Raw genomic sequence first — 27,574 nt, 5'->3', positions numbered from 1 at the left:
AGAATGTATAAGTACTTGAATGTTAGTAACAAATATTTATGTGTTACTCAATATAAATAAAAACAATATCTATCTTGACAAATGTCAATTGCACCATAGATTGTTCTTTTAAATATTTGTTACTAATTAATTCTTTTCCCCAACTTTTATCGTCATCTTCATATAATTTTGGTTCGATGTCTTCTGTAAACCCTTTTTTGAAACAAAAAGAAAATATTTTTTGGGGTCATTTACAGTCAATTTAAATTTGTGTATTTTACCGCTGCTAAACTTCATTATAGTGAAAACAAATTCGATAGAAATAGTCATTACATTGCTTCTAATTAAGTAATTGACAAAACAGTTTGACTATAGAATGTCAATTAGACATGTTTGATAAGATAATTTTACCTTTTCTTCTCTATGGTTTGGAAATTAAGGGATTTGAAAATTTTGATTTGATAGAACGTGTACATTTAAAATTTTGTAAGCTTGTTCTACATTTAAAACAGAGTACACCTAGCTGTATTGTTTATGCGGAATTGGGTAGATATCCTGTAATTGTTAATGCCAAAGTTTGTATGGATAGTTTCTTATGTAGACTACTATGTGGTAAAGAAAGTAAAATTTCATGTCTTTTATATAAACTATTGTATATTAATTTTCATAACTATGGTCTCAACTGTAAATGAATATCATTTGTAAAAAATGTTTTGATACATGTGGAATGTCAAATATCTGGTTGAACCAAATGTTAGATAAATGGGTAATTAAAAGTATTGAGTTGAAACTTAAAGACCAGTTTTTGCAGAATTGCCTAAGCGAAATTAACACTTAATTTCTCCAAAATGCTTATGTTATCTGGTTATAGAAGTTTTAAAACTGATATTAAATTAGAAAGCTATTTCTCCAAATTGTCAATATGTAATCAATTGTATTGTGTAAATTTAGATGTGGAAGTCACCGATTACCTATCGAGACGTGAAGGTGGAATAATAAAATTAACGGTACCAATTTTCTTGCACCAGATGCGCATTTCGACAATACATGTCTCTTCAGTGATGCTCGTGGCAAAATATTTGAAATCCAAAGCTTATATTAAAGATGAAGAGCTATAATCCAAATAGGTCCAAAAAGTATAGCCAAATCAGTGAAAGGAATCAGAGCTTTGCATGAGGGAGATACATTCCTTAACTTAAAATAATTACTAATATTTTGTAACAGCAAATTTTAACACAAAAAAAATCCGTATTTTCATGCCAGAACCCAAATACTGGCTACTGGGCTTGTGATACCCTCGGGAACTAATAGTCCACCAGCAGAGGCATCGACCAAGTGGTAGTAATAAAATTAACGGTACCAATTTTCTTGCACCAGATGTGCATTTCGACAATACATGTCTCTTCAGTGATGCTCGTGGAATAACATATCAAGAAATGATAGGTTCATGTGCCATCTTTGCGAATCAAGAAACGTAGGTGATGAGTATCATTATATTATGTCAGGAAAATAAGATTGAAAAGATGAAAAAAATATTTTATTCTTGGCAAAAAAGAAATCTTACTATTTTTGGAAAAAATTTGATAATTAAAACATTAATTGTGCCCATTTTTACTTTTGTGGGATCTGCTTGCAGAGTTCCAGAGAAATGTTTAAAAGAAATAGAAAAAAGTTGTTTTAAATTTATTTGGGATAATAAACCAGATAAAGTAAAAAGAAATTCAATATTGGTCCATATGAAAAGGGGGGTTTGAATATGATAGATATCAGAAGTTATTTCACTTCTTTAAAAGCTATGTGGGTAAAAAGACTAGTAAATGATTGTGAAGGAGGGTGGACAATTATACCTCAACACTATTGTTATAATTTTGGATCAAACTGGTAAGTGTTTCAAACAAACAGTGGGGATAAGACAGACGAAAGCATTGAAAACATCCCAGATTTTTATAAAGATGTTATTAAATGTTGGAAATTAATTGGTGGAGGTCTAACAAAAAAAACCAGAAACATTTTACAGATATAAGAAAACAAATATTATGGAACAATAAATTTATTAAATTTAAAAATAAAGCTATATTTTTAAAAATATTGGATTAAAAGCGATCTTATTTATGTAAATGATATCATAGACGAAAAAGGTTGTATTTCTCAAGACATCATTTTAAATAAACTAAAAAATAAATCAAACTGGATGCCTGAAATTAATTTAGTGAAGAAATCTATACAAAAAGACTGGGCAGCAATTTTAAAATCGGAAAATTCTATAAAAAGTATTGTTAATATAATAAGAAACCAATTTATATTGGATGGTTTACATATAAAATTAGAAGCATTAACAAATAAACTTTTATATATGTCTCTGATAAATAATTAATTTGAACCAGCTATTGGACCCAAAAAATGGCTGCGTATATTTGATATAGATGATGTGTTATATCAAAACTATCTATATAAATGTTTTTTCAGATATTTAAAAGAAAATAAATTTAGAATTTTTAGATGGAAATTACTACAACATATTCTACCTACAAAGAAACTTTTATGCAGGTGGAAAATTGTAAACAATAGTTCCTGTAATTTCTGTACACAAGAAGAAGATTATGATCACTTCTTTATTCTGTGTCCGTATTTAAAACTTTTTTGGAATAAAATAAATGAAGTTTTAAAGAACAGTAAAATAACTTTTAAGATAAAAATAAGACATTTAGTATTTGGATTTAAAATTTCTGAAGAAGAATATTTTGACTTAAATTATTTTTTAACTAATGTGGGGTTTTCCATTTACAAAACCTACTACATATCTGATCAAAAGACAAAAAGTGTCAATGTTTGGTCAATTTTTTTCAATGAGTTCAATAGAAGAGTATGTTTGAAAATTAAAAGTAATGTTTTAGCAACTATTAGAAAACATATGAATAGTCATATTATGTGTTAAGTGATATTATCTAATATATATATGATGTAAAAAATGTAATATGTATTTTGCAACTAATCACTACCCTGAGTGATTAGTGGATTGTAACAGGGGAAATCAGGAGGAGCTTGGACTCCTGAATGATATTGTAACAAGCCAATATTTGAAATAAATATTTATTTATGTTTTAAAAAAAAAGGTCGTTAGAATTACAATCACAATGCCTGAATTCAGGTGGCTGTGGTCATATCTTTTTTTTCATAGCAGATTTACGATCTCTGTGTTTTATGCATATGTAGCTTATAACTTATAGAAAATTAATAAGAGTATTATGAACAGTGAATGTTAACACACTTAACTAATTGTCAAAACAATTTATTATTAATAGTCTTACACCTCACACAGACGGAAATATGAAGTTGATTATATGCTTGATTACGTTAGATATCATGAATCTTATTGGTCCATATGTTACAAAATACTTAGAGAGACACCAAGAACTAATGACAGCTGATCGCTTCCCATCCAACCATGGACATTCAGAATGACACTATGTAGAAATGTCTGAGCGACCCAGAACGACATAACATCGTGCATCATGACCACTGTTAAGCTAGTGACGTTAGTATTGATGATACATGTTTTGATATCGGTTTGTAGTGGTCAATATAATCGTTGTTGTGGTCGGTTAACACAGAAGCAAGGAGTTATACAGTCACCTAATTATCCTGGACCTTTCGAGACACCCGTGTTTTGTGAATGGGTTATACAAGCTCCACCAAAACTCAAAATCGTTTTATATTTGACACAGTATTATCTTAAAGGATTTTTTCATGTTTATGAATTTGACCACTATACTAACAAAGATGAGTGGATAGGAGAACAGAAACTAGCCACGGTCAACTGTGAAGATGAAATATGGACAATCGTCAGCTACAAACCGTTCGTGGTGTTACGATTCGCCGTTCAAGAGATGGGCAATATTCACCTTCGTGTGTTGGACCATTTAATGGATGTTTATGGATTTAATATTACCTATGAAATGGTCAGTAAACATGAAGTGAACAATAAGTGGACTTGTTCGGCCTTTGATTGTTCATACCTTGGTAATTGTTATGCTAGTGCAGACTACTCCGAATACAAATGTCATTGCTTTCCCAACTTCTCTGGGGAGGAGTGTGAGTATGGTCCACATTGTAACCCTATGACTGAGAAGAATATGTGTCAAAACAATGGCAGCTGTAGGTAAGTCATGTTACAAGTCATGTACAAATCATATAAATGTTCACTTCGAGTTACACATCAGACAAGTTTTAAAAACCAAAAATCTTAATCAGGTGTTTATGAGTAATTGTTATTCATAACTGAAAAGATTATACATATTCTTAATTCTTTCAAGCAATATTTCGTTTTGTAGACCACCATGGTTATAGTAATTTTGTAATTGGTTCAATTTACAGATTGCATTTGATAATATATATGAGTACTTGAATCAAGCCGTTATATTTCGCTTTGGATTGTTTTACATTCGTCGTTTCGGCACCTTTTAAAGCTTGCCCTGCGGTTTGAAATTTGCTCATTGTTGAAAGAGGCACGGTTACCTATATTTGATAATCTTCTACGTTATTGGAACGATGGTGGGGAGTTTTATCATTGGCAATCACATCACAACTTCTCATTTTTCACAAGAATGGTTATATTTTTTGACGTACTCGAGGAAGAAGGAAAATAACTGCATTTTGTTATATTCCAAATGTAACCTCTTTCTTATCTTAATAAACTATCTTATTAGAAAAGTTTTACATTCCAATTTATACCAAGTATTTCTTATTGATCACAAAATTTGCGCTTTGAAAAAGATATTAGTTCAAAAATTCAAGAAAGTGGAATTTAACATTAGCCTTTGTGGTTTCTCTGCCATTCGGAGATATCAAGAAAAAATGTTAGGAAATCGATCGACGTTAAATTGTATTGTAATTCGCAAAACACGACTTACACATGCGGGTGATTAGAAAACGGAAACCCTTTCAATTGCTATTTAACTTTGTACTTTTAGCCTTTACCATACTAAGCAACTTTTTTTCTTCTAGATACATTTATGGTGACCACGTGAACATATGTCAGTGCGTTCCTGGCTACCTTGGTTCAAAGTGCGAACAGAAGATCAACGGAATTCACCCAAGTGGTTAATTCTATTTTAGATTTAACTATCATTCATTATTGCACATGGAACTCTAATTGGAAACATGCACATTAGAAACGTCATACTTTTAAAATGATTGAATATAGCGTCAAGATCAGGAGAATGTAACGTTTATATTTCCACCATTCTTCCACTTTATAATTGAACACATTTCAGTGTATATTCCCATCTCAATTGCAGTAAAGTCAAGTTGGCAAAAACTTTTTGAAATATTATCTTCAAAGCTTTGCAAAAAAAATCCAGTTAAATGGTTTTTTTTCATTTTTATCCTTTACATATGTTTTGTATTTAATAAATAAAGGCAACATTAATATACCGCAATAAAATTAGTTTTATAACGGCAAGTAAAAGTTAATAATGCAATTAAAAGTCGACCGCCACTATTTTAACAATATAATTATAGCTAATCAACTGCCTCACTTCTAACATCCCAGAACACTAAGTATTCATGATTTGGTGATTATAATTAAGATTTTTGTCATCTTCAGTGTAAAAACTTCTGTCATCACTGGTTTATAATGATCATAAACGTAAACGATTGTGTTGATCAGTATTATGCTGTATTGTTTTACTTTTTGTTCAGTGTGGTTATTTTTTTTGTCGTTTCATTATTCGTATAGTCACTTAAATTGGTTTATTGGTATATTGTATGGATGAGGGTTGGCGGTTAGCTAAATACTATTTCGTTCTTGCCATGAATATGTATCTAGACATAAACTGTTGATGTATTGGTATATATTGTGTTTAAAAAATCATGTACATGTAGCTAACATTGAACGGAAACAACACTTTACTTTGTAAAGAATCACTCTGATTCAAACAAAAAATTCTCTGAAACTGATATTATCAAGATGCTTGATTTCTTGATTGACAACATATTTGTTACGTTCAGAGGACGTGTTTTTCAACAGACTGTCGGCATTCCAATGGGAACAAACTGTGCCCCTCTACTTGCCGACTTGTTTCTTTATTATTATGAGGCTGACTTCATGCAGGAACTTCTTAGGATGAAAGATAAGAAGTTAGCAATATCCTTTAACTCTACTTTCCGCTATGTAGATGATGGTCTTTCACTAAACAATTCAAAATTTGGTGACTATATGGAACGCATCTATCCCATCGAACTAGAGATAAAGGATACTACAGATACAGTAAAGTCGGCTTCATATCTTGACTTACATCTAGATATTGACAATGAGGGTCGGTTGAAAACAAAACTTTACGACAAAAGAGATGATTTCAACTTTCCAATTGAGAACTTTCCATTTCTAAGTAGCAACATTCCAGCAGCACCTGCATACGGAGTATATATCTCCGAGTTGATACGATATTCCCGTGCTTGCATTTCCTGTCATGATTTTCTTGATAGAGGGTTGCTGCTCACAAAGAAGCTATTAAACCAAGAGTTCCAAATGATGAAGTTGAAATCATCCCTTCGTAAATTTTCGAACGCCATCACGAATTGGTTGACCGTTATGGAATAACCGTTTCACAAATAATATCTGATATGTTCCTTACGTCGTTACTACAATCCCCTTACCTTGTGTGAATGTGACCTACCGAATTAGACTATTTACCGGATTTATAATTACATAAGCACCACGACGGGTGCCACATGTGGAGCAAGATCTGCTTACCCATCCGGATTACCTGAGATCACCCCTAGTTTTTGGTGGGGTTCGTTTTGTTTATTCTTTAGTTTTCTATGTTGTGTCATGTGTACTATTGTTTTTCTGTTTGTCTTTTTCATTTTTAGCCATGGCGATGTCAGTTTGTTTTAGATTTATGAGTTTGACTGTTTCTTTGGTATCTTTCGTCCCTCTTTTATAAAAAGATCAAAGAATTTATTGAAATACACATATTTTAGACAAATAGGTATGTACTACAAGGGTCTCGATGGTCAAAGCTTGGATAACAACACACTGACTATGATTATTTAGTAACAAATGCCACTTAAATAAAATTGACAAATTTATCATTTTGATCACCGAGACATGTAGAACCTAGGTAGGTGCTTCGGAGTGACTTTCAAAGGGGCGGAGCAGAGACGCAAGTATCAGATTTTTTAACTTTCATGGTTAAAAAATATATATACGAAAACAAGGGAGAAATAAACGAATACTAGGCCTTTGGTTCGATAAACTACACTATTGCAACCGATCAAAACAAGATGATTTGAATTAAATTTGAATTTAATACAATAGTATTTATGACTTCTGGTTTTTTTTGTTTTTTTTTATGTATTAGACAGGGAATATTTGGTTGTTGGGCTGTTTTTCAACGTAGTTCAGTCCTTCTTGCTCTCAAATTTATATTTTTATTAAATATAAAAAAGGAGATGTGGTATGATTGGCAATGAGACAACTATCCACAAAAGTAAGTCATTATTTGACACAGAACTTAAATGCAGACAACTGTCTAAAATTTGAGAAGTGTCATCAGCAGTCTTGTGGCTGTGTGCTATTTATAAACGAGATAAACTACTTTCAAAAGACTAAGTGAAAAAATGTTAATAACTTATACTTGACTTTTCATCATACAAGCAGGATATAGTAACTTAGTTTAACCACCTCTTGTGTATTTTTGTTATATACATTAGATAGCATAAGAAATAATATTATACATACGTGTAGTGCAAGTTTACTGACATTTTTCTAACATGCATCCAACGCGTGATAAAATATTTTAAAACTGCTTCAAAACATTATCATTATAATGCAACTGGTTATAAAATGAAAAGTAAACAAGTAAGAATGACAGTGTTGAAAAGGAAAAAAAATGTGTTTTTTTTCTCTCATAATTCTCTGTTTATTATTCAATTCACCACAGTTTAGACGACTGCTTACAAACAAGCATATAGATACGTATTGGTTTATGTAAAAAAAAATACTTTACCCCGTTTTAAAACGTCAAAGGAACCATGAACGCCAAAGCTTTGATACTATTTATAAGAAATTATTAGTAAACCATTGTTGTTTGGTTGTTGCTGCCTTGTTTAACATTACCACTAATCACCTTTGGTTAATGGTCTTGTTTAATCATAACAATTTTTTATAGCATGCACAGTGTTAGACTGTGAACAGACCTGTATAACAAGCAAAAATTCTACTGCTTCTTGTGTCTGCAACCATGGGTTAAGACTAAACAGAGACAAAAGAACATGTGTTCATATTTTTGATTTTCCTTTTTGAATTTTCCTCGGAGTTAAGTATTTTTGTGTCTTTACTTTTTACTTCATATTGGTAATTAGCTGTAACCATGGATTAAGACTAAAAAGAACAAAAGAACGCGTGTTCATATTGGTAAGTAACTGTAACCATGGATTTAGACTAAACAGAGACAAAAGAACGCGTGTTCATATTGGTAAAACCTCTGACATGTGACTGTTCCTACTCGCCTTACAATTACAGCCCCTCTGGTCATGTTATTACTGGGGATCTAAACATAATTCAACATGAAAATCTCCGAAAGGTGATATCTCGTGGTCCCAAGTTTAGATAACCCCAACACATCAATTGGAACCATAACTTCAAAATAATTATGGATTCCATTGAGAAATATGCCAGAGCATGGGCTAAACGAGAAGAAGTTCAACTGGACACATTGTCAGAATGGGTAAAAAAAATCAGGTCTCTGATAAAACGTCGCATTCATAAGTTGGAGAACTGTGTGAATGGTCGACCCAAGTCCATTTTTAGTGACAAAGAGGCTGTAAAATCTATCATCTCTTCAAGATATATATGTTGTTGTTCCTGCGGACAAAGCTTCAAATAATATTGTCTTTATATGTAAATCGTATTACTACGAGTGTCTTATAAAAGAATTAGGAATAAATGAGCACTCAGGTAATCCCACATACAAAAACATATCATTTGACAAGGATGAGATTTTAGCGAATCATAAGTCCTTCATGGCTTCTATGAACATTACATTGAACAACAAATCGGAGGACTTACCTTGTTTGTATTGGATACCTAAACTTCACAAAATTCCGTACAAACAACGGTACATTGCTGGCTCATCTGCTTGTTCTACTAAAGAATTGTCCATTAGATTGACCAAAATTCTGTCCGCAGTTAAAGAGGGTCTTCAGATATACTGTGAAACTGTTTACTCACGTAGTGGTATTAATCATATGTGGATTCTTAAAAACTCTAAAGAACTTCTGGATAATTTTAAATCTCGATCTTTTTCTGAAATTAGTTCTATTAAAACTTTTGATTTTTCAACCTTGTATACAACCATTCCCCATGTGAAATTCAAAAACCGTCTAAAAGAAATAATCCACAATGCTTTTCATCATAAAAATGGTAGCATACGCTATAAATTTATCACGTTGGGATACCATAAGGCATATTTTGTTAATAAGGAACAAAAGGGTAAAACATACTACACAGAGGAACAAGTGATCAGTATGCTAGAGTTTCTTATTGACAATATATTTGTTGAATTTGGAGGTAGACTTTTTCAACAAGTTGTCGGCATTCCTATGGAAACGAACTGTGCGCCTCTCCTTGCCGACCTCTTCTTATTTTCATATGAATCGGAGTTCCTTCAGACACTTGTTAAAAACAAGAAGATCAAAGAAGCCAGGTTATTTAATTTCACTTTCAGATATATTGATGATGTTCTTTCCATTAACAATCCGAATTTTTCTGATTGGGTTCCATTAATATATCCACCAGAACTAGAAATTAAAGAGACCACAGACACGGCTTCTTCCGCCTCATTTTTAGACTTATACCTCGAATTTGACATACACAGTCATCTCAGTACCAGAATCTATGACAAACGAGACGACTTTAATTTTGAAATTATCAATTTCCCCCCACCTTAGTAGTAATATACCAACTTCACCAGCTTATGGAATATACATTTCCCAACTTATTAGGTATTCAAGAGCTTGCAGCTCCTATTAAGACATTGTAAAACGTCACCAGTGTCTGAGTAGAAAGTTGATGAACCAGGGGTATGTCAAAGAACGTCTCGTCCTTTTTCTAAAAAAGTTCATCGGAAGATACCCAGAACTCGTTGATAAATATTCCGTATCAACCTCACAAATAATACAAGATGGTCTTGAAGTAAAGATTTTGCGTACTGACGTTGGTTATCATCCTAAAAACGTGTTATAGTATTATTTTATTAGTCTTTATTAATATTACTTGTACTGTTAAGTCAATTTTTCAGATATTCTTTTGAATTGACTCTGTGGTTATATAAAAACATCATACTTTGAACGACAAAAGTATTTCATTTACTTAAATTACTTTTACTTATGGATCTTGACATACTATGAATGACAAAATTATTTTATAATAATAATACTTTTTCTGTTAAGTTTGTTTTTTATGTTAGACATTTGACGTGATACTGTACGTATGTATCCCGTCATACTTTGAACCACACATTATTTATTTATTATTATTACATTTACTGTTGATTCTGTTGTTTGTTATATCAACTTTACGTGACTATGCATGTATGTATGTCTTCATACTTTGAACGACAAAATTATTTTTATGTCTACCTGTGCGAATTTCAAACGCGCAATTTTACACCAGAAATGAAAACCCTTCTATCCTTTACGGGTAGACTTTATATAGATAAATTAAGTGGTATAAGAAAAGCAAAATGAGTATATTAAATTTGATGTATGCCTTTTTGTGCTTCTTCGTTACATTTGTTGTTTTATTGTGATGCAAGTATGCATGCCTTCATACTTTGAACGACATAGTTATTTTTATATCTACCTGTACGAATTTCAAACGCGCATTTTTACACCAGCAATGAAAACCTTCTTTCCTTTACGGGTAGACTTTATTTAAATAAATGAAGTGGTACAAGAAAAGCAAAATGAGTATGTTAAATTTGATGTATGCCTTTTTGTGATTCTTCGTTGCATTTGTTGTTTTTATAGTGCTGTACCCCTATTTTTGACATTTTTACTCTTTGAGTATGTTTGTTTTGTTCATACATCGTTGACAATGTAATGGAATTTGTTGCGACTGTCATACAAGTGAGAGGTTTAGCTAGCTATAAAACCAGGTTCAATCCACCATTTTCTACATTAGAAAATGTCTGTACCAAATCAGGAATATGACAGTTGTTATCCATTCGTTTGATGTGTTTGGACTTTTGATTTTGCCTTTTGATTTTTGATTTTCCTTTTTGAATTTTCCTCGGAGTTTAGTATTTTTGTGTTCTTACTTTTTACTTCATATTGGTAAGTAGCTGTAACCATGGATTTAGTCTAAACAAAGACAAAAGAACGTATGTTCATATTGGTAAGTAGCTGAAACCATGGATTTAGACTAAAACAGAGATAAAAGAACGCGTGTTCATATTGGTAAGTAGCTGTAACCATGGATTTAGTCTAAACAGAGATAAAAAAAAAAAAAAACATGTGTTCATATTGGTAGGTAGCTGCAACCATGGATTAAGACTAAACAGAGATAAAAGAACGTGTGTTCATATTGGTAAGTAGCTGTAACCATGGATTTAGACTAAAACAGAGATAAAAGAACGCGTGTTCATATTGGTAAGTAGCTGTAACCATGGATTTAGTCTAAACAGAGATAAAAAACGTGTGTTCATATTAGTAGGTAGCTGCAATCATGGATTAAGACTAAACAGAGATAAAAGAACGCGTGTTCATATTGGTAAGTAGCTGTAACCATAGATTTAGACTAAAACAGAGATAAAAGAACGCGTGTTCATATTGTTAAGTAGCTGAAACCATGGATTTAGACTAAAACAGAGATAAAAGAACGCGTGTTCATATTGGTAAGTAGCTGTAACCATGGATTTAGACTAAAACAGAGATAAAAGAACGCGTGTTCATATTGTTAAGTAGCTGTAACCATGGATTTAGACTAAAACAGAGATAAAAGAACGCGTGTTCATATTGTTAAGTAGCTGAAACCATGGATTTAGACTAAAACAGAGATAAAAGAACGCGTGTTCATATTGGTAAGTAGCTGTAACCATGGATTTAGTCTAAACAGAGATAAAAAAAAAATAAAAACATGTGTTCATATTGGTAGGTAGCTGCAACCATGGATTAAGACTAAACAGAGATAAAAGAACGTGTGTTCATATTGGTAATTAGCTGTAACCATGGATTTAGACTAAAACAGAGATAAAAGAACGCGTGTTCATATTGGTAAGTAGCTGTAACCATGGATTTAGTCTAAACAGAGATAAAAAAAAAACGTGTGTTCATATTAGTAGGTAGCTGCAACCATGGATTAAGACTAAACAGAGATAAAAGAACGCGTGTTCATATTGGTAAGTAGCTGTAACCATGGATTTAGTCTAAACAGAGATAAAAGAACGTATGTTCATATCGGTAGGTAGCTGTAATCACGGATTTGGACTAAACAGAGACAAAAGAACATGTGTTCATATTGTAAGTAGCTGTAACCATGGATTTTGACTAATCAGAGATAAAAGAACGTGTGATCATATTAAAGGTAAACCATATCAGTATTTTAAAGTAAAGTGTAGTGTGCAAAAAAGTGCATTTCGGGATCTACCTTCAATTTCACAACTAATTTACAAAAAAAAAGCATAAAATGGAAATGAAAATAACACCATCACCAGTCTCATTGCCTGGGTGAGTTGAAATGATACCCACAAATGATAATATTTATATTTGATATGTTTTCAGATCGTCAAAAATATGACATTAGATGTGATTTGCAAAACAGTTCAACGTTGTTGACTCCAGGAGAACGTAATACTATTCAACAGAAAGTAAGTCTATTCTTTTATTGACGCTGAAATTTATTGACATTTTTATATTCATATTGCCTTGAGATACATTTGAACAATGAAAAGAAGTTCACTGCATGTAATCAGAAAAGGAACAAGTTATTGGATTTTCAAATTCACAATTCAATATAAGACAGTCGTCCAACAGAACAAAATAGTCAAAGAGAACAGTTTCTACAAAAGAAAATGTCTGTATCAAAATAGGGATATGACAGTTGTTATCAATTTGTTTGATGTTTTTGAATGAGTGATGTCCCTTTATGGCTAAGGCTTAGTGAGATACCGCTCCAGAAAAAAATATAATTTTCTTAAAGTTAAAATACATGATGGAACCAGAAATTGAGGCATTAGTTAAAAAGATGTCAAAAGATCGTTTTAAACGTCTTATGGAAGACATGCAAGGTATGCAAGAAGAGTTGTTAGACCCCGAGGTAGACATTTCAAATCAAAACAAAACAAATATGGCGTCCTATTCTGATGTACTGTCAAATACAAACACCAACACAAACCAAAACAAAACAGTTGGGGCTGATTATACTACAGATGAATCACATGATCCAAGTGACTACATAAAACCCATATTTCTGACAGATACCGATGTATTTGGTTCTGTTAAACCACCGAGACCCCTATGGCTTACGAACATAGAAATATACAACGCCATTGATACAAAAATTCCAGCTGAACGGATAAAAGGTATTCAGAGAATCCGTGATATGTGGCGCATTTACATGGATAACGAGGAGGACAAACTGTCTCTGTTAGTGACAGGAATGAACTTGCGTGGCAGACAAGTTCCCCTGCACTCTCAAAATCCCCGAAATCCAGGCATTTTACAACCAGATACCATCAGAATTATAGTGAAAAATGTGCCGATTTCAGCTGATGATGGTCAAATACATAGAGCCCTTACATTACAAGGTTGTGACATACAGAGTCTTAATAGAAAACGGTTAAGGGTAAAAGGCAAAATCACCAACTGTCAAACTGGAGACAGAATTATTATTAGTAAGTTGTTAGACAAACCTATAGCTAGAAGTTTACAAATAGGCAAATACATGGCCATAGTAATGCATAGTGGGCAACCTGAATTTGAAAACAGAGGCTCTTACAGTGATGGCAATACAAAACCATGCTATAAATGCTTGCAAGTGGGTCATTTTGTGTATGACTGCCCAAATGATTGGGTGTGTAGAAAATGCAAATTACCAGGCCACAAAATGATGGATTGTCCTAATGCATTCCAAGTAGTAAGCAACAAAGAACAAATAGTGACCACAGATGAATCTGTTACAGTAGATGATTCTCAGTCAACTGAACAGACTGAGAAACTAAACCCAAAAACAAATGTGGCAAACAAACCAAAAGGTAGAAATACAAAAACAACAGACACTAGTTCAAACAATGCAAATAAGACAAATTCAGCAAAACCAGGAAAGGTAAAGGCTAGTATGAATGAGACAAGTTCAAGCAATTCTGACAAAGCACAATCATATATAGACAAATTTATGAACACACCGCAAAGTCAACGCAGGAATCTGTCTCAACATCATACCCCGCCTACACCCCCAGAGAACTTACATGACAGAACTACTGGTAATAATGGCCCCAAGAAGGCCAAAGCTTAATAATTGTAGTCATATAGACAATGTAAAATATTTTAATGTAAATATTATAGTACAATGATCTTTTATCTATATACATGTATAATATAAACCCAAAAAAAAAAATTAAAATGAATACTAAAAAAAGTTTTCAGCTCTTTATAAGAGTTAACTTCAATGTGTTGATGTTGTTGATTGTGAAGTTGACTATTGGTCATAAATGCAACTCATGTGCATGTTTTTATAAATGCAAACTCAAAACCTTTATTCTATTTAAGGCTTTGCTAAGCTATAACAAAAGATATATAAAGTGTGAGATGTATATGTCAAGAAGAAATATATTACCAACTATTTTTGATTTCAATGAAGTATCTCATGAAATGCATGTATGCACGATGTGCATTATTGCTTTAATATTATTTACAACTATTGTGTTTACTATTGGTCAATCGCTGAAAAAAATCGAACAGCGAATATTTATTTATATATTTATCATACTACTAGTAAGTGGGTTTTTATCTGCGCTATTTTTAGCGCAAGTATACACATGCTGTGTGCTATTAATAGTAAATGAACGATTGTTGACATTAAGTAGAACACTGAATACAATATTAATATTCAATTTTTCACTGTTTAGAATGTATAAATACTTACCTCAATGTCAGCGTATTCATCCATACAGATTATACTGTATTTGTAGTTCAATAAAATATATTTTTGAAGCATATTTGAATGTTGCGGTACATGTAATAAATCCACGATATGCACTATTGAATATTCCTTTAAACTTCCTAATAGATACAAGTAAAATATCTTGCGAACAGTTTACTTTTTTAGTAAGCATAGCCAACACAATTTTAAAAGCAAACGATGTAGTTGACATACGTTATTATCCTAAATTTGTTTACATTCTCCATTTCACTTTTTCAAATAAAAGTATGCACACACATAATGTGAATAAGACACGCATATCAACCAGATATATCCATTCAAATAGTCATTGTAAGGCTGTAACAAATCACACGTGGATGTTGATTATTTCAGTGTCAATTTTATTGTCTATTGATTTTTACAAAACAAGGTCAAAGCAGGCCGGTAAATTAAATGCCGAATTCACAGGTAGCGTGTTTTATTTGCTACCTGTAATTTTAGGTAGCTTGATGAATTGTACTTTTTATGTTTATAGAAGTAGAGTGATATGCATTGTTGATTTCTATATGATTGTTATAAACATGTGTTTTAATTGTATTGTTTGCAGGCAAGGACAGTTTTGTGAGGAAGTAATACAATTATATGAAAATATACTTTGAAATGGCATCTAAATTTCTAATAAACTTAAGTAGTTTAAATGTAAATGGTACTAAAAATAAAGTTAAAAGAGACAGAGTAATTGAATGGATTAAATGTCAAAATACTTCTATCTGTTTTCTACAAGAAACTCATTTTAATGAAAACATAGAAACAGAAATAAGAAATAATTCAAATTTCGATATATTTTGCAGTCACGGAACGACCTCTAGTAGGGGTGTGGCTATTCTCATTAAAAAGTCACTGAATTATAAGTTGATAAATAAACATAACGATGTAGATGGACGATTAATTCTTTTAAATGTAGAAATTGATGAAAGCGTTTTTACACTAATGTATATATATGCACCTAATTGTAAAAGTAATAGAAATATATTTTTCAAAAAAGTAAATAATACATTAAAAGAACAAGGGATAGGAATTACGATAATGGGGGGAGATTTCAATGATACGATGAAAGCGATAGACAGGAAAAATGCTCGTTCAGAGGTAAAAAATATCCAATCAGTAAATAGTTTAAAATCTTTAATAAAAACAAATAATTTAACAGACCTTTGGAGATATTCAAATAAAAATAAACAACAATATACTTGGCGAAGAAAAGATAAATCACAGGCAAGTAGGATTGATATGATTCTGATAGGTTCAGATTTCATACCACTAGTAGAATGTTGTAAAATTAAACCTGCAGTTATTGATTCTACGGATCATCAAAGTGTTTTTATGAAGTTTAGAACAGGTGCATCAGAAAAGGGTAGGGGGTACTGGAAAATAAATAATTCTATATTAGAAGATAATGACTACATACAATTAGTTAATCAAGAAATGGAAAGCTGCTTTATGGGTAATCGTAATTTAAAAAACCTTGGTTTAGCATGGGATATATTTAAAATAAAGATAAGGGAGGCAACTATAGCTTATTGTAAATCTAAAGCAAAATTTAAAAGAGAAAACTTACGAACTCTTGAAAAAATATTAGAAAGAAAATTGAAAATAAGAGATGAACAAGAATCTGAGAATAACGTTTTAGATAAAGATATTGAAGAACTTGAAAATAATATTGCCAAAATTTATGAACAAAAGGCTAAAGGTGCTCAAATAAGATCACGAGAGAAATGGGTTGAATTTGGGGAAAAAAATAACTCGTACTTTTTAGGTTTAGAAAAACAGAGACAGGTAAAAAAGTCAATCAATAAATTAAAAGGGGAAAATGGTGAGATTTTAACGGATCAAAGTGATATACTTAGTAATATTAGAGAATACTATAAAAAGTTATATTCGACGCAAAACCCTGATAAAACATCAAGCGACAAATATATATTTGAGACAAAACTCGATAAAGAAATGGATAAAAATGATAAATCAATTTGCGATGGGGATATTACAGTAGAAGAATGCTCAGATGCTATTTATAAAATGAAACTTAATAAATCCCCTGGATTAGACGGTTTAACCGTTGAATTTTATAGAAAATTTTGGGATAACTTAAAGTTCATAGTAGTAAACATTCTTAATATTGGATACAAAGATCAAACACTTACATATTCACAGCGTACAAGTGTATTAACGCTATTATTTAAAAAAGGTGATCCATTGTCACTAGATAATTACCGTCCTATTTCTCTTTTAAATATTGACATGAAACTTCTATCGTACGCTCTAGCACAACGATTGAAAAAAATCTTACCAAAACTGATTAAAGAAGATCAGACTGGATATGTTAAAAATAGATTTATTGGTTTTAATCTTAGACAGATACAAGATATTATAGATTTTACTGATTTATACAAAATTGAGGGGGCTATAGTCTTTGTTGATTTTTCTAAAGCATTTGACTCTCTAGAATGGAATTTTATGTTTTCAGTTTTAAAACATTTTGGATTTAATGAATCTTTTATAAGATGGGTTAAGACTTTATATAGTGATATTCAAACATGTGTAATGAATAATGGTTGGATATCTGAGGTCTTTAAAAACACAAGAGGTATACGTCAAGGGTGTCCTTTATCTGCATTATTATTTGTTTTATCTGTGGAAATTATGGCTTCCAGATTAAGAAGCAATACTGATTTTAAAGGTATCAGAGTCAAATTAGATTGCAAAAATCATACTATAAAAATTTCGCAACTGGCAGATGATACTACTTTATTTTGTTGTTCTAAATATGATGTTCAAGTAGCTATGAATGAAATTGAAATTTTTGGTTCTTATTCAGGGCTGAAATTAAACAGAAACAAAATAGAGGGGTTATGGGTAGGAAAACTTAAATCTTGTAAAGACAAAATTGAGGGAATCAACTGGAGCAATGGTCCAGTTAAGACTCTTGGCATTTACTTTGGGCATTGTACGGAGGAATGTGATAAACTAAATTGGGAAAATAAGATTGAAAAGATGAATAAATTATTTTATTCTTGGCAAAAAAGAAATCTTACTATTTTTGGAAAAAATTTGATAATTAAAACATTAATTGTGCCCATTTTTACTTTTGTGGGATCTGCTTGCAGAGTTCCAGAGAAATTTTTAAAAGAAATAGAAAAAAGTTGTTTTAAATTTATTTGGGATAATAAACCAGATAAAGTAAAAAGAAATTCAATTATTAGTCCATATGAAAAGGGGGGTTTGAATATGATAGATATCAGAAGTTATTTCACCGCTCTAAAAGCTATGTGGGTAAAAAGATTAGTAAATGATTGTGAAGGAAGTTGGACAATTATACCTCAACACTATTTTTATAATTTTGGGTCAAACTGGTTAGTGTTTCAAACAAACAGTGGGGATAAGACAGACGAAAGCATTGAAAACATCCCAGAATTTTATAAAGATATTATTAAATGTTGGAAATTAACTGGTGGAGGTCTAACAAAAAAACCAGAAACATTTACAGATATAAGAAAACAAATATTATGGAACAATAAATTTATTAAATTTGAAAATAAAGCTATATTTTTAAAATATTGGATTAAAAGCGATCTTATTTATGTAAATGATATCATAGATGAAAAAGGTTGTATTTCTCAAGATATAATTTTAAATAAACTAAAAAATAAATCAAACTGGATGGCTGAGATTAATTTAGTTAAGAAATCTATACCAAAAGACTGGGCAGCAATTTTAAAATCGGAAAATTCTATAAAAAGTATTGTTAATATAAAAAGAAACCAATTTATATTGGATGGTTTACCTATAAAATTAGAAGCATTAACAAATAAACTTGTATATAAGTCTCTGATAAATAAAAAAATTGAACCAGCTATTGGACCCAAAAAATGGCTGCGTATATTTGATATAGATGATGTGTTATATCAAAAATATCTATATAAATTTTTATTCAAATATTTAAAAGAAAATAAACTTAGAATTTTTAGATGGAAATTACTACAACATATTCTACCTACAAAGAAACTTTTATGCAGGTGGAAAATTGTAAACAATAGTTCTTGTAATTTTTGTACACAAGAAGAAGATTATGATCACTTCTTTATACTGTGTCCGTATTTAAAACTTTTTTGGAATAAAATAAATGAAGTTTTAAATAACAGTAAAATAACTTTTAAGGTAAAACTAAGACACTTAGTATTTGGATATAAAACTTCTGAAGAAGAATATTTTGACTTAAACTATTTTTTAACAATTGTGGGCTTTTCAATTTATAAAGCCTACTACATATCTGATCAAAAGACAAAAAATGTCAATGTTTACTCAATTTTTCGCAATGAGTTCAATAGAAGAGTATGTTTGAAGGTTAAAAGTAATGTTTTAGCAACTATTAGAAAACATATTACGTGATTAATCGATATTATCTAATATATATATATATGATGTAAAAAATGTAATATGTATTTTGCAACTAATCACCACCCTGAGTGATTAGTGGATTATAACAGGGAACATCAGGAGGAGCTTGGACTCTTGAATGATATTGTAACAAGCCAATATTTGAAATAAATATTTATTTATGTTGTTAAAAAAAAAAAAAAAAATGTTTTTGAATCTTTGATTTTGACTTTCCGTTTTCAATTTTCCTCGGAGTTCTGATGTTTTTGTGATTTTACTTGTTTAAAAGTCAACTTAAATTATTATATAGTAATTTCCTTTTACAATAATTTGTGATTTGGTTGTTGTAGATAAATATCATGTTACAACAGAGAGAAATATTTTCAGTAGAAAACGTAACCATACAGTAAGTAACAAAACCATTGCAACATACAATTAATTTGAAAATAAACTCATCTTAGATACCAGTATTTAAATTTCGTATATGCTCCAGACGCACGTTTCGTCCACAAAAGACCCATCGGTAATGATCGTATCCAAAAAAGTTTAAAAGGTCAAACAAAGTACGAAGTTGAATAGCACTGAAGACCAAAAATCCCTAAAAGTTATGCCAAATACAGGTATCGTAATCTATTCAGGAAGTCGAAATACCTTAGTGTGTCGTGAATATAGACCAAGAGACTTTAGATCATTTTCTTACGTAATTGTTTCCCGTACTTTCGCGCACACTATTGTTAATGTAACGTAACGTTATTGTTACGTATATCTTTTATCTTACGATCATAAAGAATGTAAACTAGCAAGACGTTATTTTTCCTCCACAACAAAAGTGAATAACCCTCAAGATATTGATCTAAAAAATTAAAGGTTTTGTAGACAATCAACTTATGATTATAAACATATCAACGATAGCTCATGTTAACACAGACGTGCTGAATATGGAGCTGGTGATACCCTCGGGGAATAAAAACTCCACCAGCAGTGGCACCGACCCAGCGGTTGTAAATAAACTCACCATAGATACCAGGATTAAAATTTTGTATGCATTTGATTTACAGCACAATTAGCAAAGGTCGATCAAGCTACATTCTGATCAGATTGGAACTCTCTAGTAAGCCGCAAAAACGTTGAGCAAAAATGTTACCAAAAAAAGACAAGATGTTAATCATAGGCCATTTTGAAAAGCGTACATTCAACTTTCCAAAATTATTTATTTGTTAGTATTTTATATACAATTTCAATCAACAGACAAGATTCAGAAGACTACATTGATATAAGACTATACATAGAATCACTTGAAAGATCAATATTAGACAGCAACTTACCGGAAGTGTTACGGAGATTAGAGGGAGTTAATTTGGATATGGAAACATTACAAATAACATCCGTACCAGGTAAAATATTCAAGAAAGATAAAGAATGTGCTGAATGGAATAAACAAATATTATCGTTTCATTTGAATGGACAATGAGTTTTGGATGAAATTATTTATCTGAGTGCAACACATAAGATGAATGAGTGAAGCATGATATGACAGTAACATTCTAAAAAAAAATTCTCTTATTCTTTGGCTTGGTTTCAGCTTAATGATATTTTCTTATCCAGTTTACATTATACATGTTAAATTAGTACATACATTCTAAGATGAGCCAAAATGAGCCAAACTATGACACTCTTATTCAAAGCCCCAAAAGCCATGGCAAGGTTTTGACCGCATACAATTGTCCCTCTCCAATAGTTGTAATATAACGATTGATATTCTCAAAGCAGTTATTTTCGAAAGATGTCTTATACATTAAAAAAAATCTTTCGCCTCAAAGTAGGAACTAATCTGCTTAATGTCTTCCGACTCACAAAACATTCGAAATGCAACTTATACTGGAGTCCGATTCCAAATTTCTAAAACCATTCGAATTTTGGAATAAGGGAATTATAAATTACAAACATGTATTTAAGTAATTCGCAACGGGGATTCTTTAAACAGTTCGTTCCGATTCCTAAGGCTGTTATATTTATGGAGGATTCCATACACAGGTATACACTGCTTTCTAGTCGGGAAGCTGTATGATTATTCTCGAAAGATGGGTTTATGAATTTAAGCAATAGTGTCTTATAATACTTTGGCCAATGAGTTTTAGAAGTCCACTTCCTTTACCAGATGTATTAACTGTTTAATGAATTACTATTGGGCATTGAGGTAAATATTTAGCATCTTTGATTGATCAACGATTGGGTTACTATCTGTTCTTTAAGCAGATAAAATTATGTGTAATTAAATTCAAACTATTGTAGACCGACTAGTGAGTAAATATACTTGCATGTGACTAACACTAATTGTGTTGTTTTAAAGATGAGTTGCGTATCTCGAGCTAAAGTGAAATACTGCATTGCACTGATTGAAATATAGCCACAATACTTATATAATTCTTAATGAAGAAATTATTATCAATTTTGAGTTATGTTTATCACAGTACTTTTGTGATTTTACATTTTTTTTAAACATTTTTTTAAATGCTTGATAAACTTTGATTAGTAGCATAATATCAAGGAAAAAAATGTTTTCGTGTAAAACAAGATTGTTTGTTAATTTGATGTTTTTATAGACGCATGCATGTGTATGATGCATAGTACACATTTTGAAGCCAACAATATTTGCTGAACTCCTCTAACCTCACGAGAAAACATTTAACCTCGAAGATACTGATTTTAGTTTGTTTTCGTAAAAGTAACTTTACTTTCATAAAAAAGGGTATTAATTGTTCATTAGTAACCAAAATTAAACTTTCAAAACAGCATATCATTGAAATATGTGGCGAAAGCTTAATAAATATAGGAGTATAATAATAATAAAGGCAACAGTAGTACAACCACATTCAAAAGTCATAATTCTATTGAGAGAAAACAAATCTGGGTTATAAACCAAAAACCGAGAGAACATGAATTCTTTACCCCCAGGTAGCCTCAAATATTTTCTGATTCATTGAAATACTGAGAATAGAATGTGCTTTTAGCTCAATAGTGAAGTGAAGAATTTTTTTGTGGTCATGCAGTGGGGGAAAATGCACTTTAAAAAAAAAGTTATACTAATGAAAAAAACATTGGTGACCTGTACTTCTTTATTTCAACCTCTATTGGACTAAAGGACTATCATTAACATCAATTAACATTCGTTTTTGGTGGAAGGAGACTTCAAGTCTTCTGAAGGCCAATGGTGCTGACTTTAAAATCATTGAACCTCCGTATGCCGCATTCGTTTCTGTGCATTATAATTTCATACCAAATTCCGATTCCTGGCACCGACTTTAACATAATTAAGCATCTGAATCATTTAATTTGTAAACTATGATTGAAAAACAATCACTATCGTACCCTTTTATTTATGTAAATTATTAGATTTCATCTCATCTACATGAACGTCATTTGTTTACTTGTAACCGGATGTTTTTACTGTAGATATTTGCAGTACACATGCGTGAATTTGGTATCGGGACAACTCGCCGGACGTTAGTTTCGTCAGTGATACTCAAATACTTTTGAGACAACAGTAGTTGACCAATGTTCAAAACTGCACAAATCTATTTAAGGAATGACGGTAATATTTTTCCTGTCTATGAAGAAATAACATAAAAAAATTGGTGCACACTGAAGAAGCGGGTTATTTAACAGTGTGCACCAAATTCTTTATGTTATTTCGAATAGATAGAAAAAATATTACAGTCATTTCTTATAATTTAATTCTAAATTCCTTTTAAAACCGTAGTAAACCATGAAAAAACGTTGATGACGTCACGGTCACATGGCTAAATTATGTCTATGGGCTCATAAAAAAATAACGTCAGCCATTCAGAAGACGCATTACATCCAAAATTAAATTATTAGACAATAACAAAAAAAGCTGTAAAGATATAAGATCGCTAAAACATGTCTACAGAGAGAATTACGAAACAAAATTTCTTCTCGGTCAACCAGTGTGTAAATGATGGTTACTGATAAAGGTTCACTTTCAGTGGATTATTACAACTAACAATGAGGATGAAAATGAGCTTTACAAATTGAAAAATACAATAAAAAAGAACATCTGTGTCTGAATGAAGAGAAATCATTGTGAAACTTCGAGGATGCAACGTGGTAACGATCGGTCTATGGTTATAAAAGCTCACCAAAGATACAAGGTGTAAAACTGTCAGGTGATTATTCTATCTCCAAAATAATCACCAGTATAACTTGAAACACAAAAATTGGAAGTTCAAATCAATAATCAAGATCAACAATAATGAAAACAAAAACAAAAAAACAGAAAAAAAAACAATTGCACATCTGCATAGGCAATCTATGCATGGAGATAAAAAGAAAAATGTCTGTTACGAATAATTTTAACAATTTTATGAAAAGAAATTCCGTTAAAATGATATATTATGAAAACAAAACAGCCCTAACCTCTGGGTTAGCACCCATCTGTGCCTTCTTAAATAACTGTGCTCAAAATAGCAGTTGAAAACTTTTTCAATTACTGGTGTACTAAATACAAGTTACTTTTGAAAAAAAGATTATTTCACCATGAAATGTTTAAGAAATATTAAAAAAAAAAGTCTTTGCTTTTATTACAGTAGCGCTCATCCTTGTACTTTTGATGAATAACTCGATGTTGCTATACATAACTTGCCTTTTTTGTTCATTTTGTGAGATATAAACTCTTTCGCTATAAGTTTCATGAATAGTTATCAAAGGTACCAGGATTATAATTAAGTACGCCAGACGCGCGTTGTGTCTACATAAGACTCATCAGTGACGCTCATTTCAAAATATTTAAAAAGCCAAACAATTATAAAGTTGAAGAGCATTGAGGATCCAAAATTCCAAAAAGTTGTACCAAATACGGCTAAGGTAATGTATGCCTGGGATAAGAAAATCCTTAGTTTTTCGAAAAGTTTAAAGTTTTGTAATCTTAAAGTATTTTTGATTATCTGTTTAGGTATATTGCCGTTTTACATATATGTTATGTTCAAATACATTAGATATGATACTATCTTTCATTCTTTGTCTTTTAAAGATGTAAAGTGAGTATGAGCTTCGTTCAGTCATATCATTTTTTTTCTTAAACTTCAGAATTGTATCTACTGAGTTTTACAATGAGAGTAGACACAGGATCAGGATTAACAGCATTAGAAGACAAAAGTATGACACTATCATGTGTGGCTAGAGGTCGACCAAATATAACCTTCAAATGGTTCAAGGATGGATATTTACTTGATTTACGCTTTGACGTAAGCTTATTCCGTAAACGTACACAAGAAACGTTAATTCCAGCAAGCAATGATGGTATTCTGAGATCTGTTATAACATTTGACCATGTTAGTCCATTAGATAGAGGCAAGTTATAATAAATAATCATAGAGTCGGCGACATCAGTATTCTCAAATATGTGTATCCTATCTTAAACCTACCTTAAATTTAGTGTAATGCTATCAATTTTAATTAAGCCTACTTTAAAGGCACATTTAAAGAAAAATGAACACTACTTTAAGAGTTTAGATATCGTTTCAACATTTTAACCTTTTTGAAATTGAACATCGCCATCCTCTACCACCTGATAATTAATCAACAATAAGTTATATACAAAATTTAATTTCAAAACTTTTGAAACTTATTTGTTGATAAAGCTTTAGATTTATATATTTTTTTTGTATTTTCTGACAGGTACATTTACCTGTGAAGCACGAGATGGTGAAAAAGCAGAAAACAAATCGATATCGATAAATGTGCTGACAGTTCCTCTGGTTGACCTTTATCCTTTGTCTATTTCCGTCGTGGAGGGAGAGAGCAAGGGTATTATATGTATGTCACCTGAGGATACTGCCAAAAACTTTACCTATACTTGGCACAGTGGGAGAACGTTCATTCCACCGGGACAACCAGATCAAATTGTTGAAGATTTATTTCCAGCTGGAACAAGACTTTTTGTTCGGAAGATAAATGAATCTGCAAACTTCTCCTGTACCGTTTAGAATAAAGCAGGCGCATTTACATTTACTTCACATGTCTTCGTACAAAAGGGTAAGGTTGTGTATCCTTAGTTTTCTAACAAGTTTGCATTATTGAAACTAAGACCATTATTACTGTTTAATGAATAAATAAAATACATATAAAATTGAAAATTGAAACGGGAAATGTATCAAATAGACAACAACCCCGACTACAGAACAGAAAACAGTCAAAGTCTAAAAATGGGTTTTTAACATATCGAGAAAATATTTAGCAGACGGAGGCGGGATGTACATTTTCTTGATTTTAAATTGGTCTACTGTCAATATAAACTATAAGGGCTAAGCATAGCAAAAAAAAGAACAAATAAAGTAAAATTTAAATCATTGTTAGTCGGACAGTGACGAACAATATTAATTATGTCAACTAATGATAAATCGACAAAAAGTCTGACAATATTCTTCTTGGACAAGATGACATTATTACTTCAACGTTTTTGAAACGGGGAGTCACAACATAATGTCTATACAATTTGCTTTTAGCTTCAGCTGCTAATATGACATGTGGAAAAAGGTAATCATAAACAAGTTATGTGGACAAAAACAGCAGGAAATCATTTTGACAAAGAACGCTGTCCATCAGAAACGGGAGGTAAGGTTATATGCACTAGAAGAGTTGTTTGCATTAAGTGGCATTTCTAATACAGTTTTATTATTTATACGAGTCAGCTGTGTTCACTTCCTAAAATACCACAAAACATATATTTATACATACTAGTAGAATGTCTTTATTCTAAAGATATCTGTATGCCATTACCTTACCACTTCATGTTACAGGCTATGCTGACGAAATATACGGTTTCACAATAAACCGAATACCAGGGTCATTTTCTGTTTATGCCTTCAATTGACATTTAAATTGACATAACTATAAACTGGAACATTTCATAATACTACCCTAGAACGTATCTCTTTTGATTGAATTTCTAATTTTACTCTTCGTAATTGTGTGCATGCTTGTAAGTTTCCTAATTCTATTTTCGATACCACAATCCTTCATCAAAATTGCATTTTGTTTCGGCTTTACGACATTCAAACTTCAGTTGAGATGAAGCAAATTATAAATAGCCCAAGGTAGCAATACATAGTTGGGATAAAAACTTCAAATTGACACTCATAATTTTTAAACACCCTCTTTCCCCTCATGTCTAACAAATATGGCTTAATATTTATGTTATGTATATATATATTTATAGTAATAGAACCTTATATAGATTTGATTTCTTATGGTCATAATGGTGAAATATAATCCATTTTGGGTGTAACCATAGCAACAATCTGCATTTCTTTGATACCAAATATAGCAAAAAGGGAGGTGAACATGTCACAAAAGTCTCCAAAATTTAGTCCAAATGAAAATTTTAATCAATTACAGTGATACCTTTCCTGAAACCATAGGTTGATATATATCAAGTGGTCCAAAAAAAATCATATGTTCATCGTTTTTCATCGTTTTTCCATAAAATTGAATTGAAAAGATCACGAAAAGAGCGCAAAATCTTTGTTGATAAACACTAAAATAATTTATGAACCTATGGGCGGTACGGATAGGAAAATACGGACTGTCAAACAAATAAATTGCCTATAAAACATGCAAAAAAATAATTTAAATGTTCATATAAACCCACTAAGAAGGCTATATTATTCTTCAATTATCTAAAAATCAATTTTATTGTCCAAATACTTTCATATTTAAAAAATTCACCATGGCCATAATGCGAAACTAAACTTCTAACTGTACATTGCTACCTAAAGCCGAAATTCAGAAACATGTGAATGGAAAACAGATACCGTACTGATGCATGTCAACCCAATATTAAGAGTGTAATATTATAAGCATTCACATAGTTATGACGGCAATCAAATTCCATACTACATAGATATAGGAAGATGTGGTGTGAGTGCCAATGAGACAACTCTCCATCCAAATAACAATTTAAAAATTAAACCATTATAGGTTAAAGTACGTGCACAGATA

The 27,574-nt window shown here is 31.3% G+C and overlaps 1 protein-coding gene across 1 annotated transcript; it reads left to right on the top strand.

Moving 5' to 3' along the window:
• The first annotated feature begins 3,362 nt into the window (after nucleotides 1-3,362).
• On the top strand, nucleotides 3,363-5,649 carry LOC134691907 (fibropellin-3-like). Its single transcript, XM_063552297.1, has 2 exons — nucleotides 3,363-4,138; nucleotides 4,984-5,649. The coding sequence occupies exons 1-2, from the start codon at nucleotides 3,492-3,494 to the stop codon at nucleotides 5,081-5,083; spliced, it is 747 nt and encodes a 248-aa protein (XP_063408367.1). The 5' UTR covers nucleotides 3,363-3,491; the 3' UTR covers nucleotides 5,084-5,649.
• The last annotated feature ends 21,925 nt before the right edge of the window (nucleotides 5,650-27,574 follow it).

The sequence above is a fragment of the Mytilus trossulus genome, chromosome 1, assembly GCF_036588685.1.
Source record: "Mytilus trossulus isolate FHL-02 chromosome 1, PNRI_Mtr1.1.1.hap1, whole genome shotgun sequence".
Taxonomy (NCBI): Eukaryota; Metazoa; Mollusca; class Bivalvia; order Mytilida; family Mytilidae; genus Mytilus; species Mytilus trossulus.
This window is presented reverse-complemented; position numbering and strand designations above follow the sequence as displayed.